General features: G+C 43.9%; 1 protein-coding gene across 15 annotated transcripts in view; it reads right to left on the bottom strand.

Moving 5' to 3' along the window:
* The window catches only part of FYB1 (FYN binding protein 1), a 90,572-nt gene that overhangs the window by 43,008 nt on the left and 29,500 nt on the right, over positions 1 to 18,064 (bottom strand). For 14 of the 15 annotated variants that reach the window (XM_084833126.1, XM_084833125.1, XM_084833122.1 and 11 more), the window contains 3 exons: positions 12,172 to 13,285; positions 4,216 to 4,357; positions 1,643 to 1,692 (listed from right to left, as the gene is read on the bottom strand). In XM_084833126.1, coding sequence (XP_084689252.1) covers positions 1,643 to 1,692; positions 4,216 to 4,357; positions 12,172 to 13,285 — 1,306 coding nt within the window. Of the gene's footprint in view, positions 1 to 1,642; positions 1,693 to 4,215; positions 4,358 to 12,171; positions 13,772 to 18,064 lie in introns of those variants that run through there. The other variant, XM_084833115.1, reaches the window with a different exon arrangement.

Here is an 18,064-nt window from a genome sequence, read left to right on the forward strand (position 1 = left end):
ATTCAAGTTCATAAGGTCATATTAGGATGGCCACTTATTCGTTGCCAAAAAAAGAAAAGAAAAGCATTACCAAAAAAGAGGATGCAGTTTTGCATAAAATTGGATATGCTAATTTATTTGTGTAGACGCAAAAATGTAAAGAATTATTATCATTTAGAGAGTGGTCCTATGGCCCCTAGAGGCCTAGACACAGTCGGGGGAGGGGGCAGTCATAAGATAGTTTAGATTCTGTGATCCGAGGTTGGAGACCCAACCTTGGACCCAGGAGTCCAAGCTCCCCGCAACCCTCCCCTCCCCGCTGGCACGGAGAGGACTGTGCTGGCTGCTTCTCTGAGCTCACAAAAGCAACCTCGGAGAGGAGCGAAAGGGGGCGGTTTGTGGGCAGGAAGGAGAGGGGACTGGCAAAGCGGGGATACGAGCTATCCCCAACCCTCCCCAGCCTCCTTCCTTCCCCCTCTGCAGAGCCCTAGCAAAAATGCAGAGCAGGGGAAGCATGGAGGCGAAGATCGGAGGCTGATGGGCATCTGGATAGGATTGCACCCCTAAATAGGCATACAATACATCTCACCAGAGTGGGGAAATCTGTGACCAGTTACCTGCATGCCCGGCTGTTCAGCCTGCTGTCCAGTTTCTAATTGTTGATGGGCAACAGTTCTTATGGTTCATGATCTTTAGACTGGACTTGGCCAGGACAGCCCTTCAAATACAGCATGCCTTCACATAGAGGACTGTCCTCTGTAAACGAGGACACCTGGCCACCATAGGAGGTGGGGCTTGCAGATTTCATCAAGCCCATCATCTTTCCCACATAATACAAGCATGGTGTTCAAAGTGCTCTAAGGAGAAATGGACCTGTCTGCCACCTACTTTGTTGCCGCACTTCAGTCTAATACTTTCGCTTGAACTAGATACACAGTGGAAAAGACAAAGTGACCTGTGTTCCTGCCCAGTCTGCTGTCCAGGTGCGAACAGTGGATGGGCACTTTCAAGGCCCCTCCTTGCTCTTCCTTCTGATGGTCCATAACCTTTAACCTGGACTTGGATTGGACCACCCTTCAAATTGTGGACATGTCAAAAATAGTGGACTGTCCTCTGTAAAGTAGGACATATTGCCACCCTAGGTCATACTGTAATCATCATCATCAATCATTGATGTATCACCTTTGGGCCCTCTAGATGTCTTGGCCTACAACTCCCATCATCCCTCACCATGGGCTATGCTGGCTAGGACTGATGGGAGGCGTAGGCCAAAACATCTGGAGGGCTTTAAACCCATTCTCCAACTGGCTATTCTTATATAACCAAAATGACACCACCCACAGTCAAGGGGGAAGTATCAGCAGGATACCTGGGAACCCTAAGATTAGCAGAAATACAAAAATCTTTAGGGAAAAAAATTCTAAGGTGGCGTGGAGAGACCCAAAACAGCCCAATGAGGACTGTGCATGTATGCTGACTGTTGGGGGCGAGGGGACCACAAAACCTAGGAAGGGAGCAGGAATGGAATGGAGGAACATCCTGTAAGAGGGGTTGGCTGGCTGCTGAACCTCGAACAGGAGCACTTTACGCTGCAACGTTTTGTTGCAGGCCCTACTCGATAATATTCTAATTCCCAATGTGAATTAAATAGGATTCTACTTACCTTCTGGAGCAAAATCAACATCATCATAGTTTTCTTCATTTTCTTGGACTCTACAAAAAGGGGAAAAAACAGGCATGTTAAAAGGAAAAAAGAAAAATAGGCAGCTGAAATTCCCATTATGCTCTTTTGAGTGAAAACCCACCCTAAGCAAGATGACACAGTGGAGAAACTATGAGTAAGGTTTCTGGATCCTATTTATAATAATTAAATAAGGCTGAACTCAACACCTTTTTCTGATTTTTTTCCTATGTTTTTAACAGCTACACTGACAGGCAGAAATTCAACAAGGAGCATTTTCGCATCATTGCACTTCTACGCTCAGAAATGCTATACCTATTGAAACTCTGCCCACCATTGCAGCCATTAAAGGCACAGCAGTCCTGCCTCCGCCCCCCCCGAACCACTGAAGAAATCCACTCTATACATAAGATATTGGCGTAGCAACCATGTTACTCATTACTTTTTCCAATCATGTATTTGATTGTATCATGTATTTATTAACAGCTGCATAGGCTGAAGCATGAAATTCAGGCCCCAGCAGTACTCACATGATGGTAGGGCCCCCAAATTATTTGCCTCCCCAACCCACTCACCCATGGGGCTTACTATGAGTAGTGTTACACTTTATATCAAGGGTGCACAACCACATGTAATGTTGGCTTGGGGCTTGTGAACCATACAAGTGTGTGTGTACACACAATCCCTATCCAGATTGCTCTTCCTTGCTACTAGTAGCAGCAGGGAAAAAAGTGATCTGTATGAGGATCTCTAGTGGGGGCGGGGATTGGAGAGTACAGGCAGTGGGGACATTTGTGGGGGGAAATTCAGAGCAGTTGGGGGGCATCCGGGCATCCAGGGGGGGGTACAGTAAAGACTTTGGACAGCTGCAGGTTGTGCACCCCTGCTTACATATGGTCATTATGTTTGCCATGGTTACCCCTGAAACTGGTGTTTTCTGCAGTAAACACATCAAATGTGATTGAAAGATACTGTCTGTAATAACGGGGCTTCTCTACATCAGGTTTTTCATTCTGCAACTTTACCAGGGCTCCTGCTTCTGGATTCTTTGCAGGATTAAGATGCCTGGGGGTTTTCCCCCCAGAGGATTAGCTTTATCTGCAAGTTCTATATGTTCCATTATGTAGCCACTAGATGGCACTGTTGTTACAGCACCACTTCCTCTTTACATGGACAAATTCAAACCACTTCAAACCTCTTATTTCTATTACCACATTATTTCCGTTGCAAATAAAGCCGTGGAAATGATCGGAAAGCATGGGAGAGGTGCTGGAGGTTGACAACATCATGTAAAGGACATGCAAACTTCCATGAGTAACCAATCTCAATTGCAGGATAAAAGCCCCACGTGGAGAAGTCCAGTGACTCAAAATGTGGATCAAAATGTTTCCATTATTGATTGTATAGAAGAAAGCAATTTTCGGGTACACTGAACCTAAAGCTGAAGCCATTCAATATTAGTTTGTAAGAGCTGCACAGTGCTAAACTGGTGAGGCAGTTCACCAGCTGGAACTTCCAGCTGCCACCGTGAGGTGAATGACGGGTGAGCGCACGTACAGATAAGAGGACAGGAATTCCAGGAGGTGGTGGTGGAGGCACAGTTGTTGACTGGGTAGGCGCTCTCACTGACAGCAACAGCCAATCGCTTGCTTGCATGATGCTGAGTGGTGACCCTGCCTCCACCATTGGATCGGGGGTTTATAGCAACCTTTTCCAACCTGGTTCCCTCCAGATGTGTTGGACTGCAACTCCCATCTTTTGCAGCCCAGAGGGCACTAGAGGTTAGGAGAAGACTGGTATACAGGCAAGAGTGGGAATTCCACTGCCCACTCATTCACCCTGCAGTGGCAGCCAGTTGTCCTAACTGCTGAACTGCCTCACTATATGCCACTGGTGTTAGTTCCACAAAAAGGAACTATTTGCATCACTGATCAAATCTGCAACAGCACATATTATACTTAAACACCTGCATACATGCATCAGGGGCTTATTTATGGTTGCCAGGTGTATATACACAGGTGTTTGGGAAAGGATGGAAAATGTTTTCTTCGTCCCAAGGACCACAGTCCCTCTAGCTCCTCCTTTTCGTGTTAAAATAAGAGCTCCACTCTTTGTTTTATACATGTGATGGTAAATGTTGCTTAATCTGTAAGAGGAATAGCATCTTTAAAATGAAAGCAGTTAAATGTCTCTCACTGGAGAGCTGGGAGTGAGGACAGATTATCGTTTAGAGCTATATGTTCTTGCTTATTGTTATTAAATAATAGTTATAAAATATCACCTTGAATTGTGCATTTTAACAAATAAACACAATACATCAATAGGGAAGGTACATAATTAAAGAAACATAGCTGCCACATCTTTGACTTTCATACATTTTCCAGGCCTCAAGAATAACATCCTTATTGGTGAATGCCAAAGGTAGGTCACTTTAATATGAGTATATGCAGATAATGTTTCAACAGAGATGAGATCAGAGATTCCCTCTTTCCCTCAAAAACATGAGAAGACTGTAAAAAGAAACAGATTTCACATTTGTTTATATTGTGTCAGACCTGAGCTTGATGTTTCTTTGGGGAAGAACTGGAGCTTGATTTGATGGATGGGAACTTGGAGGAGGAGGAGGAGGTGGTGGTGGTGGTGGTGGTTGTGGGGTAATGGCTGGCGGAAGTGGAGCGGGTACACTTTTATTAGAGCCTGAAACAAAAACAAAATGGAGTGAGGGTAGACCGACATAATGTTTAAGGAGAAATCACAGTGAGTACTTCACCCACAGCATGAACGTAGCTTTGCAGTCTGCATGACAGACATACTTTTATCAAGTCAAATGCTGAATCACACATCAGGCTTGCCCATCACCTCTTTTTCAGGTAGGTTGGCCACCTTTTGATTATTTCTTTTTAAAGCACAACGTGTATGTAAATCCTTTGCCTTATTCAAGAACACACACACCGCAAGAAAAAAAAAATTAAACATTTTTGGGCAAAGTTACTCCAAGGATCAGGCAGACATGTGATAGTCACTAGCCAATCGGCACTGTTCACAGCTGGCTTTTGCAAAAAAATTGTAGATTCAGGGTGAACATTACAAAGCAAATGGTGTTTTTGCCCTATGCAAGGATACCAGGCGCATATTCTGGGGAGAATCATCAGACAGAAGGAAGAGCTTAAGTGCTCTTCCACACGAGGCATTTATTGTTCACTCATGATTTCTTACTCTTGGTTGTTTATCGGTTCTTTAGATGATATTGCGATCCTCCAGTTTCGCTTCTGTTTTTTCAGACCATTTTCCGAGGTTTTTTTAGAATGGCGAAAATGGGGTATTGTTTCAGAAAGTGCTGTTTCTACTTGTGTGTTTGCACCATTCTGCTATAGCGCAGCTCCACCTAGAGGTTATGTAGCAGAAAAGCAGGAAAGGAAAAGCTCTTTGTTGAGAGCTCGGATCTCAATTCTGTCATGAAACCGAAAGTAGATAAAGCAGTTAACAGCCTCATGTAGAAACGCTCTAACTCTCACTAATTCTCCCCAGTATATACCACATCTGTTTGGCTGTGTATTTTTTTCCTTGGGCTTTGAGACCACAAGAATTACAGCTACTGGGAAAACTGGCTTGGGGGATGGGATTTGCTGGAGAAAACTGATGGACACATAAAGGTTTAAGCATCCCCCTCCCAGGGTCAATTCTCTTTGAAAATACCTCTTAGTACCCCTGCATGCATGTCAATGGGAAAACATGTCTCGGGCCCTAGATCACAGATCAGAGCTGACCTGGAGACTTCCCTCCTCCACTTCCTTCCCAACCCCCCAGTAGCCTCTAGGCCAGAGCTTGGGGAGGGCAGGAGCTCACGGAGGGTGCCTAACCCTCTGTGGGTGAGATTTGGAACCTCCATGGGAAAGATTAAACCCACTGGCCAGAAGTCCCCACCACTGTTTCAGGAATATGAGCTTTCTGGTATAATATATAGCTCCTTCCCCAGAAGCGTGACCCTGAAGATGAAAATATATATATTTGTACTGAAGATGGTAAGGGACTTCCAAACCTGGCCCCTTCCTTCACAGAAATTATGTCTCCTTTTACCCTCAGGTAGGGATGTTGAATAAATCCTCAGTGGAATCAAATGATTTATATATGAATCTGACCTGCAGACTCTGCAGACTGGTTTTTTACTTTCTGGAATTTTACACAAATTTAGTTGTAGAAAAATACGTAAAATAAAAAAACATTGGCCAAACATTTGCATTTCTCCCATAGGCTGAAGCATGAAAATGTGCATGGGGGGATTTGCGCATTCTGTTGGGGGATTTGTGCATTTGCACAAGTGTGAATTTGCACAAATTGGGGAATTGGAGAAAATCTGATTCTACCAATGAGCGGATGACATAATGAAAGGCCTGTGAAGCACAGATGGAACAGATTTTACAAAATCTGTACATCTCTACTCTCAGGGCTAAACTACACACTACATTAAATATGTAGCACACTGGTGATCCCCACATTTTTCTTACCTCAGTGTTATCACACGGGCCCCTGATCTGGATTAGGACTACCAAGCACGGATAGGGGTAGGTTTAAACTTTCCCACCTGCCTCCCCCCCACAACGTTTTCCCTTTACCCCACCTCCCGCACATGCAGAGGCTAAAAAAAAAGGGGGGGGGAACAACAGCCATTGGTGCCAGTGGGGATCTATTGTTGCCAAAAATCCCTGATGAGGGATGCTATCAGCTGCATGCTACAGATTTAACAAGTGTGGAGTTTAGCCCTGCAGTCTCAGGCAGCAGATTTTTAGCTCCATTAAAGGATACCAATGGATGGATGGATTTTCCCATGAGGACAGGGTAGGAAGAGATGCTGCCTGAATGTAACACACCCAAATCTCTTGGGATTGCCCTGGAGTTGTTTCTACTTATGATGTACCCTGAGCTCTGGCTTATCGCAGCTGATGTGAGAGCGCAGTAGCAGAATGTTCAATACTGACATTTAATTTCTCCTTTTTTCTTTTCTATTTCTTCACTTCTGGGGGGCATGTTTTCAGATATTTGATCAAACAATTTAGAAGTTACATGTTTGAACACCAGATTTTTTTTTAAATGCTCCTTAACGTTGCTTAAATGACAACATCCACTTCCTACTTTATCTGGATTCTGCAGATGGCTGCCTTGAGCGAAGTTTTCTTTGCCTTTCATGTTACTTAAGAAACAGACGGCTGCATTTTGTTGCCAATGCTTCACTTCATACAAGATGTATGTCTTTCAGTTTTGACACCTAAGCAAGGAATGCATGACTATTGTGTCATTTATATCATATGTGTGTTAATCATGCTTTTTTATGTTTACTTTAATGCAGCTGCGGGGCGGGCGGGTGAATTTGACTGGTGCAATGCTCCTTCTGGGTGGATGGGTGCTGTTTAACCCTTGCCCATTATTTTCCTGATTGACTCCCCCACCCAGCTATTAGCCTTGGGGTGGGGTGGGGGTGGGGGTGGGGAATACAGCAAAAACTATACAATAATTACAGCAACAGGAAAAGGACCGAAGCAATCTAATCAAACATCAAGAAGGAAATGCAAAGGGCAGAGATGAGCTTTTAATGATTTCTTAAAGCAGAACCAAGAGGAGACTCTTTGAATATTTAAAGGGAGGGAATCCCATGCATGAAGAGTTTAGTAAGTATAGGGGTGAGACCATTAAGAGACTGAAGCAACTGTTAAGCAATTGTACAAAGCGGCAAAGTCATGTATAACTGTGTAACTGGAAGTCTCCAAAGCAACTAACAAAAGGGCAGTGGGTTGATAAAATTTGGGAGACTATGACTGGGTTTGCATTCAGTGTGGCTTATTTTTCTTGAATGAGCCACCTTGACAACTCATGGTTTGTTGTTGGGTTGTTCAAGGTGGTTAACAAGCCACATTGCATGGTTAACAAGCCACCCTGCAGAAAATGTCTTGGGTTCAGACAACACACTAACCCACGGTTCAACGAACAACCCACACTTCAGCAACAACCCAAACTCAACCACTGAGTATGGGTTAGCGTGTTGTGTGAACAGCCCCTACGACTATGTATAAACTCACTCAGCAAGTGCAACAAGCAAGTAATCCTAACTTTAAGAAAGATATTATGGCACCTTCGTTTCCATTTATTTCCTATACTGAAGCTCTTCAAACTTTTGATCAAATTCCAACACAGTTGCCTATATTTTTTCTGACTAATACACACATATACACAAAATAACATAGACTCACACATGCTCTTTTTATATGCTGTATAAATTGTATTTTTACTCTTTCATTAGGTATTGAGCTCCTACTTAGGCCATTTTCCTGTAGATGTTCCATAAGCATATTGGTTATAGACTAAGAATTATAATTAGTGAATTTCTTTGTTTCTTTAGTAATCTTGATTTATTATTATGCATGCTCTTCTTTTTGTTGTATTTATTTTGTTAACTTTATTTCAAAATAAAATAAAATTTCATGTGGAAAAAAATAAGAAACTGAAAGGTTAAAAGATGACATTTCAGCTCAATATAGTACAATAGAAGAGCCAAGGAAAGAGCAGCATACAGGCTGCATTTGCACAGAAACCTAAGCCATGGTTTATGTTGATCATGGTTTGTTGCTTTAGCCATGAATTGTCATGCAGACGAGCAAAAAAACCAGGTCTTGTTTTTCCCGTTTCTGATTTGTTTCTCTCCCAGATATTTTGCCAACCTTCAAAGAAGTTTCAGTTTCAGCCTGCTCTGCCTCTATTTCAGGGCAGACAGCATCACAAATAAGCCAGGGCTAAGTCATGATTCTGGGTTTCAGACATCATGTCAGGCCATGATACAAGCCAGATTTTGTAAGCCAGCAAGAAACCATGGCTTCTATTCATAGTTTATAGCTTGTTAACAATCCATAGTTTGTTTGCAGGGATGGGTTCAGACATAACAACAAGCTAGATTTCAACACACCACACCATGGCTTAGTGTTATGTGCGAACCAGGCCATATTCTTCTTCTTCTTACTATTATTATTATTATTATTATTATTATTAATTTCATTTCTATACTGCCCAATAGCTAAAGCTCTCTGGGTGGTTTGCAATAAAGCACAAGATAATAAAATACAATGTAAAATTTCAATATATAAAATTTAAAACAATTTAAACAGCTAAAAACGATTTTAATTTTTAGACCTGTTAAGACAGCTGACATGGATGTCCTATCATATGCCATTAAACGCCTGGGAGTAGAGGACAGTAATAACCTGGTGCCAAAAAGATGACAGTGTTGGCGCCAGGTGAGTCTCAGTGGGGTGATTATTCCATAATCCGGGGAGGGGGGACACCACTGAAAAGGCCCTCTCCCTTATTGCTACCTTCTGAACCTCCCTTGGAGGGGGCACTCGGAAGAAGGCCTCAGATGTTGATCACAGTGTCTGAGTAGGTTCAGGTCAGGAGAGGGACTCCACCAGGTACTGGGGTCCTGAGCCATGTAAGGCTTTATAGGATAAAACCAGCACCTTGAATCAGGCTTGGAAACATACAGGCAGCCAAAGCAAGCCAGCCAGAATTGGTGTTATATGCTCAGATCTTCTGGTCCCAGTTATTAATCTGGCTGCTGCATTTTGCACAAGCTGCAGTTTCTGAACAGTCTTCAAGGGCAGCCCCACCTAGAGTGCATTGCAGTAATCTAACATGGAGAACTTTTAGTTGTGGTTTGCCCGTATTAAACCTAGCCACATGCCAAATGTCTTGTTTACATCCATACTGTATACTTTTTTTGTGTAGCTAGTGGGTCCCAGCATCCTATTTCCCACAATGGCCAACCAGATGCCTCTGCAAAGCAATCAAGCCTCTGCTGTTGACCTAAGGAACTGGTACTCAGTAGCATAATTCCCCTGAACCTGGACATTCAGTTTAGCTATTATGTTTGATAACTAGTACCTAAAACAAAATGCCTCTGTTCAGAGTTCCAGCCAGCCAGCCAGCCAGCTATGCCCTATTCCAGGATCCCCCATCACATTCCCCCTCCTACCCACTTTTCCATGTTTTGCCCCCAACAGTCAGTCTGCACTCTGTGGTCACTGCGCAAGCTGGGGTACCATGGGGTTGTTTTAGGGTTCCACTGCCCTTTACGTTTGGTTCCCCTACATATTTTTGTACTTCTGTAAACCTTGCAGTTCTCCCAAGCATGTTGCTACTTCCCCTCTTGTTTCTTAGTGGCATTTAGTGACTCACCAGCTGAGTTAATTATTAGTATGTGTGATAGACTTACCTTCCATGAATTGCCTAATCCCCCTTTAAGGCCATCTAAGGTAGTAGCCATGACTACATACGGTGATAGCAAATTCTATATCCATACCTGAATCATATACTGTCATCAGTTTATTGTCTGACATAAATTTACTGTGAGTCAGTGTCACTGGGTCTATTATAATCATGAGGTCTATTATTAAGCAAAAGACAAATTAAGATTAGAATTAAGAAAAATTAAGAGAGCTGAAGTGTTCAAAATGCAGATAATAAGAGAGACAGGAAGTGAGAGACAGGAAAAGAGAGGCATGTAGATAACAAGAGATAAGAAGAAAAGCAAAACGTTACGATAACTCACGTGGACTAGAACTTAGAGTCTTCAAAGTAAGGGTTTTAGTAGAATCAGGGCCAAACTAGATGTGATGAATAATGTGTCACTGCTTTTCCAAATTTGGATTTTTTAAAACAATTGTGCCCATATATGTGTTTTTCCACCAAAGGCTAATAGCACCTTGAGGGTGGGGTGACTGGGGGGAAGTGTGTGTGCGTGTGTGTGTGTAGAAAGGTTAATCCCCAACCCCAACCTCACCCATGCCAGGATCCCAATCTGGATCAGGACCACTGTGGATGTTGTTGTTTTATAATTCGAAAAGATGGAAATGCAGTCACATGTTTCTCATGATCTCAGTAGGTTAAAAACAGCAAGTGTTAGGAATTTTATAGAAAGAGATCCAAGAAGCCTTAGTAAGAACAGTAATATGAGCCAAAAGAAAAGAGAAAGAAGTTGAAAGTGAAAGTTTAGAGAGTAATACAACAAATTCTGTATATTGAATCTGAGATAATGATCCAACATAAAATAATGCAAAGCTTAAAATAATAATTAGCATAAGTTAATAAGCTAATACTTTACATTGATATAGCACTTAATTATTGAAAGAAGAAATTCAACAGGTGTAACTTTTCCAGGTATGGAGGTACAATGATGGGGAAATGTGGAACCAGCTGAATTTCTACCTTTCATGCGGCTATTACAAGCATAGGAGCACTTCCAAGGAAAAAGGTAGCAACTCTACCACTTTGGTCACCAAGGGCTCAAGTATTTCCAGCATGTTAGGGCCCACCCACACATTCAGAAAGGCTTTACCACCTCCTTTTTTCTCAACATGTTGAAAATTATTTTAAACAACCAGCTGGAATTGCCATAACTGGGCATTTCACCCATCTCTTCTTACAGCCTATACCAATATTGTTCTTGCATTTTTTATTTCATCACCATAAAAAGGGTGAGCACAGTATGGCATCTTCCGAAGGGATAAACAACTCCATCTCTACACCTGGAGTCCCTGCCTGTGCTCCACACTAGACATTGCACACAGACACATGTAACATTTGCCCAAAGAGCCACTTCTAAACAGGAAAAGCTGTTTGCAGAGTGATGATGCGGCATCAGCGAAGCGGAGGAGGAGAAGTGCTTAAGCCTTTCTCTCCCCATTATTACCTCAAAATTGCCTCCCCTGTAACATTCCAAATGCATGCAAATACACATTGGGAATTCTAGAGGGGGCAAAGGGGATTTGGAGTTTAGAAACGGCAGGTGGGGAAAAGGTTCCGCACTCCTCACACACACACACTTTGCTGATCCCAATCAAAGGAGCATCTTTTCCTGTTTAAAATGTGCAGTCAGGATAATATTGAGAGCCAGTGTGGCGTAGCGGCTAAAGTGTTGGACTGGGAGCTGGGAGATCCGGGTTCTAGTCCCCACTCAGCCATGGAAGCTCACGGGATGGCTTTGGGCCAGTCACGGTCTCTCAGCTCAACCTACCTCACAGGGTTGTTGTTGTGAGGATAAAATGGAGAGGAGGAGGATAACGTATGCTGCCTTGGGTTCCTTGCAAGAGGAAAAAGGTGGGATATAAATGCAATCAATCAATCAATCAATAATAAAATATTGGACACATCTGTGTACAATGTCCAGTTTGGTCCTGCCAGGAGCACCAGTTAGCCAACAGAATACTCATCAATACTACCAGGTGTTCCCTATGATTTAATAGAACACAATTAAATCCAAGATGTATAGCATGTTATTGCAGCCTTCCCCAACTTGGTCCCCTCCAGAGGTGTTGCATTACAACTCCCATCATCCCCCAGTTAGCATAGTCAGCACATCTAGAGCGGGCCACATTGGGGACAGCTGTGTTATTGTGATATTCCATACTAACACAGAGTGGCTTCCACCTTCCGAAAAATAAACAGTAAATAGGGGAGTAATTACTCACTTTCTCCATTATTTTTTCGGAACCTTTCCAGGTTAACTACTGGAGGCCTGTTGGGTTTCTGTGGGGCCGGGCCTATCTTAAATGGTGGAGGCATTGCCTTTCGTTTTGGCAAAGTCTTGTCTTTCTCTTCTTTTTCAGAGTTATTTGCCCACGGTCCTGTTGTAGCCACACGGGACGGACTGATGAATTTAGCAGAGGATGGACCAGATGCTGATCCAGAATTCTCTTGATTCAGTCTGAAAATATTATTGGCAACACTTGACCTTACTTCTTCATTCTGCTGCCCCAAAGATTTTTGGAGGACTTGAGGCAGGTTGCTCTGGTTACTGGCAGGTTTCAACGGTGGAAAAGGGCAGGTAGCGGCATCAGTTCTATTATCATTCTTTTCCTCATTATCTTTCGTTGATCGAAAAGAGCTGCTTTGGGGCTCTAGGGGAGACCCCCGAAACACAAAGGGATGCTTGTTTGAGGCCTCTTCATTGTGGATGGGAAGCTGGCCTGGTTTTGGCCTAAGATCTGGCTTTGTGAGAGGTTTGGCGAGATTGTCCTGTGAGGCAATGATGAATTTTTCTTTTACTCCAGCTACCTGTGGAAAAACAGGCTTTGCCACACTCTCTTGAAGTTCAGCCTTAATGTTTGGCCTAAGTCCTGGATGAGGCTTCAGTTCATTTTTTGGAGGTGTCAAGCCCGGCAGCCTGTTTTCATGAGGCTTTGGGAACACTGGCTTGGGTTCCTCTTTTAGGCCTTCAGTAGGTTTGGGGCCCAAAGGCCTTGGGAATGCAGCTCTTTCGTTAGCTTCTCTGCTAGCTGCCTGGGCCAATGCAGCAACTTTGCTGGTTGTGGGGCTGCTCTTCAAAGGGGACGGCTTTAGATCCTTGTTCGATGTGTCCCGAAAAGAAGGCTTTGTTTCCAAGGGGGGCCTAGGAGGCGCAGATTTGGGGAAGCTGATGGATTTGGTAAGCGGACCCGCATTTTCCAGTTTAGCAAATCTCTCAAATGCAGTTTTTGTGACCAACGAAGGCTGCCCCGCAACCTTGACTTGTCGGCTGTGAACCTCCTCAGCTGGATTGTTACTGAACTTTGCCATGATGGTTTTCACATTGGTCTTGCCATCCTGCAATACATAAAGAAGATAGAAAAAGAAAGCAGAGACTGAGAAGTTTTTCACAGCAACGTTCGCGTATACTGTACTTTGACGGCTTTTCTGGTCTGAGGCTTGTGACACTCCTGATTGGTTAGAGATACCTCAGCATTTAACTTCCTGTATGGCTAAAGATCTTCAACGTTTTGCTACATACTCGTTGTGGTTAATGCATATTTCAAGCCGTTTATTGCAGGCGAGCACTTTTGCTGACTGGATCTGCCTTGCTTTGTCTGCTGTAATTTCTCTCTCTCTCTCTCTTCCCCTTATATTTGCGGAACATGGAAGTGTATTTTAAACTCTTAGTTACCAAAAAATGCATGCACTAATCTACAGGCCTAAAACTCAGCAGTCCTACACGCTTGCAATACATATTTTGTTTGTGCGCAAGGGTGCCCTGAGTTAATAAAAATGAGAATTTAAATCTCAGTTTTGCTTTGATAGACGTCTTCCACAGAAAGCTTCAAAGAAAGAATTCTGTCTGACCAAACACGCAGGTATGAGCTCCAGGATTTGGGGAGGAAGGGAGGTGTTTGGGCAAAACGCCCTCAAGTGCCCCCTTAATCTGAAAGGAATGGGTCATGGAAACTGAGCGTTATTTTACACTGTCCCTTACTGCCCTATGTTCCATGCAAAATAAGAATGGCAGCAGAGTTAGGGCAGTACAAGGGCCCTTGCCGGACTTGGGGTCCCAAGGCATTCAAATGCATAACAGTAGCTACAGGCCAAATTCTTGACATGAATGATATAGGAGTAAGGATGAGGGTGACCACTTGCACATCCCCAAAGAAAGAGGACACTAATTTGCATAAAGTAGCATTATCTTATTTATTTACAACATTTGTATACCATTTCCCATCTAAAACAGATTTTGGAACTGTGAACGTAAGAGGTACAATAGTAAAAAAGATAAAGGATTAAGACACCATAGTCATATTATTAAAAACAGAATGCCAATAAAAACCATGGCTGGTCATTTAAGGAATGCTCCCTGGAACAGAACTGTTTTCAGGAGGCAATGGAGGCAACACAGTGTTGGCACCTGCCTGACCTCCAGGGGCAGGGAGTTCCAAAGAAAGGGGGCCACCATACTGAAGGCTCTTCTCCAGGTGGACTCACTTCCTCCACTCTTCTCTTGCCTCTAGACTGACAAGTTGGAGAAGGAGTCAGTTGGGGGGTGGCGATGTTTTCTTATTTTTTCAGAGGACATTTGAAGGGTTGTCCAAGGATGGTCCTCTTCTTAAAGGTGTCCTCCATTTGAAGGGTTGTCCAGTCGAGGTCTGATTTAAAGATAAAGAACCCGAAGAAGGGAGAGCTGGAGCCTTGAAGCTTCCCACCCAGAGTTAGCACCTGGACAACAGACTGAGCAGGCACACAGACCACCTGGTCACAGTTCTTCCCTACTATGGTGAGATGTATTTCTATTTAAAATATAGCAATTCTTTCTACATTTGCATCTCTCTCTCTAAATTAGCACAAGCCAATTTTATGCCAGTCTGTACCTTCTTTTGTCCTCTTTTTGGTGGGGGTGATGCGCTTCCTCTTTTTTGGCCAGGTGTAAGTGGTCACCCTACTCCTTCCTGTTGCCACCTGTTAACCTGACCATATAAGTGGAGATGAGAGTGAGGAGGTGGGGCAGCCTCGTGCCTTAATGCTTAATGCCCTCCCTCTGTGCAGTGGTGCAAACTGGGCCCAGAGGGAGAGGGCAGGTGAATGGGCAGCAGTGAAGAGCAGGTAGATCCACAGATGCCCTCTTGCCCACTTCAAGGAACAGGGTCCTTGAAGTGGCCCATCCATGGGAAGCACCTGGACAGCAGACTAAGCAGACACATCTTTACGTAGACTACGGTGAAAAAAAGGGCAACGCAAATAGCGTTGCCCTTATTTTCGCCGTAGTCTACGTAATCTTTACGTAGACTACAGTGACCAAATAAGGAACGTGAATGGCGGCTCCCTATGGGGGCCGCCATTTGCGTATGCGCTTTTTTTTTTTTAAGTCACCCGTGATAGGCTACGTGACGATTTACGTAGCCTATCACGGCTGACTTTGCAAATCTAGCTGTGATAGGCTATGTTAATCGTCACGTAGCCTATCACGGGGGCGTTTTTTTTTTTTAGTTTTATTGGAATGGCGGTGGCGGCAGCCGGTCGAAAGATCGGCTGCCGCCCCCGCCCCTGACGAAGACCCGATGAACCGCCGCCGGGAGGGACATTCGGGAAAGGTAAGTCCCGTCCCGGGGGGGGGTGCGGGGGGGGTGCGGAGAATTTCTCCCCGAAACTGCTTCGGGGGGCCAAACACGTTGACGCTCGGCCCCCCGAAGTTTCGGGGAGAAATTCTCCGCCAACCCTAGCTGGATGTGCGTGCGCCTGTCTGATCTCGGAAGCTAAGCAGTGTCGGTCCCAGTCAGTAGTTGGAAGGCGACCGCCTGGGAATCAGGCTTCCTGCACTGATCAGGGGGTTGTTCTATCTATGAATTTCACAACTTCGAATCTTCGAAGATCATGCCTGAATTAGAAAAAAAAACATCGCGGAGAAGCCCCGATTCTGCGAGGATAACGCCTTAATTTTTTAAAAAAACATCCGGAGCAGGGGATAGGAGGGGGTAAAACTTAGTCTCATTTGAAGGGATAGATCAACCCCCTGCTCAGTGCAGGAAGCCTGATTCCCAGGCAGTCGCCCATCCAACTACTGGCCGGGACCGACCCTGCTTAGCATCCGAGATCAGACAAGCGCGCGCAGGAAAACAGCAGGAAAACAGCACAGTGCTCGAGTGTGAACCGAGCTTGCGCATTCGATGAAGCACTGCAATGGGGAAAATGGGTGAGTGTGAATAATCACGTTTTAATGCGAGAGTGTTTAACCCGACGGGACACCAAATTCATTGCAATGGCGGGCGCAATGTAGATTGGCCCTTTGTTTCTTGTTGTTCACCGCTCTGGAATCTATGTAGATGTGGAGTGGTATACAAATGTTGTAAATTAATTAATTAATTAACTAACTAACACATGCCAATTTTATCCAGATCTCTCTCCTTTTTTGTCTTCTGTTTTGGGGATGCAATCCTTTTTGGTAACGTGTCAGTGGCCACCCTAGTTTGAAGGATGTAATGAGTTACACACACACACACACACACACACAGTATATTTCAAGACAGAGTGGTCCTTGAAGCCCAGGGCACATTTAAGGATGACTCACAACTTTGGGACTTTAAGATCCTGGCTTCACTATGTTACTTTTTACATAAGTTGAGAAATTCTACAAATGTTGGCAGTGCTTTACTTCTTCCTTTCCCATTCACTTATATAAGAGAAAGTAAACAGGTAAACAATAGAAGTGGGTAAGAAAAAAAATTACTCCATTCATTTTCATTATTAAACATGTGTTTTATTACTCGTTCATTAGAATTATGTTCATACCATTATTGATTCAGAACTAGTTAATTTCCATAACTCCTGTTTGTTTGTGTTTGCCCTTCGGTCTCATGCTGCCTTTAACCTCAGTGTTCTCCATCGAAAAGGCATTACATTTTCTGGCATTCTACTGTGCCTGATGAATTTCAGACAAATTGGGGAAATGGTCTTAATTTTATAGGCAATTTAAAAAGGCACATGAACACAGCCTAATTGCTATCTAAATGAAATAGAACTACAAAATGGCAAGCAGAGGAGTGACCAGACAGATAGGCATCAGTCTTAAGCAGCAGCAGGATTTAGCAGGATGAAGGAATTCAATAGCAGACCAGACTTAGGAACCAGCCCTTCTTAAGCAGCAGATGAGAAACTGGCAGTGGAGGATTGACCACCCCACTGATATTGGAGCCACCAGCCTCCACTGGAAACTGATCTGCTTTTAAATACGAAGAACAGAAAAAGAACCTACAGATAGAGGCCTAAATCCAACATTATGTGAGCAGACTTCCACAAGTGTAATGGGAGCTCCCCTTCACCCTGCTGAAGCCTTCCACCCCCCACAATCTTCTCCAGAGGGTCCCCCTACCCACACAGGGGGGATTTCAATATGTCACCGGTGCCCATTCTGCTGGTGGAAGGACACCATGGATTCAACCCAGAGAAAGAACTAGAACAGGCAAAATGAAGCATGTGTTGCCCACTTTTATAGACTTGCTCCTCTTGCTTGCCACTGCCACAGTGATTGGGGGGTGGATGGAGTGCTGTGGACAGAAGTCCTATTGGATTATTGCAGACTTTTTTGGAATGTGTGTGTGTATTATTTGAAATTACTTTTGTTAGTCTATCTTATCTTATATATTTTGACTTAAGACTGACTACATCCATAGTGGATCCATAGTCTCCTTGGGGCGGTCCTCATGGGGGATTTGCAGCGAATTGGGAGCATTTCGAGGTCGTTCACAGCACATGACATTGTGGCCAATCTGCAGCCATCCTGGAGATTTCTGGTGGAAAAGCCAGATTTTCTGAAACTACTTGTACTCCCTTTTATTTCTTTAATTCGGGTTCTTTGCACTTCTGGTGCTGTGTGCCCCTATCCTCCACATTTACTTTGGCATGATAGCTCTCCCCAGGGGTGTGTCTTTCACCTGGCTGTGAACTCACTGAGCCTTTCCAGACTTCAGAATCACTGTGCACTCCCATTTCACCAGTAATTAGCCTCCATGATGATGCACTTCTCTGATGTTTACAGTATTTCGCTTCTCCACTGTTGTGTTAAATCGTATCTCTGATATTGTGTAAAGCCGCTTCTTTGATGTTATGTAAAGTTGCTTCTCTGAT

Source organism: Heloderma suspectum, chromosome 2 (assembly GCF_057233095.1).
Source record: "Heloderma suspectum isolate Gila_16-S chromosome 2, 16-S_ref, whole genome shotgun sequence".
NCBI classification, from domain to species: domain Eukaryota; kingdom Metazoa; phylum Chordata; class Lepidosauria; order Squamata; family Helodermatidae; genus Heloderma; species Heloderma suspectum.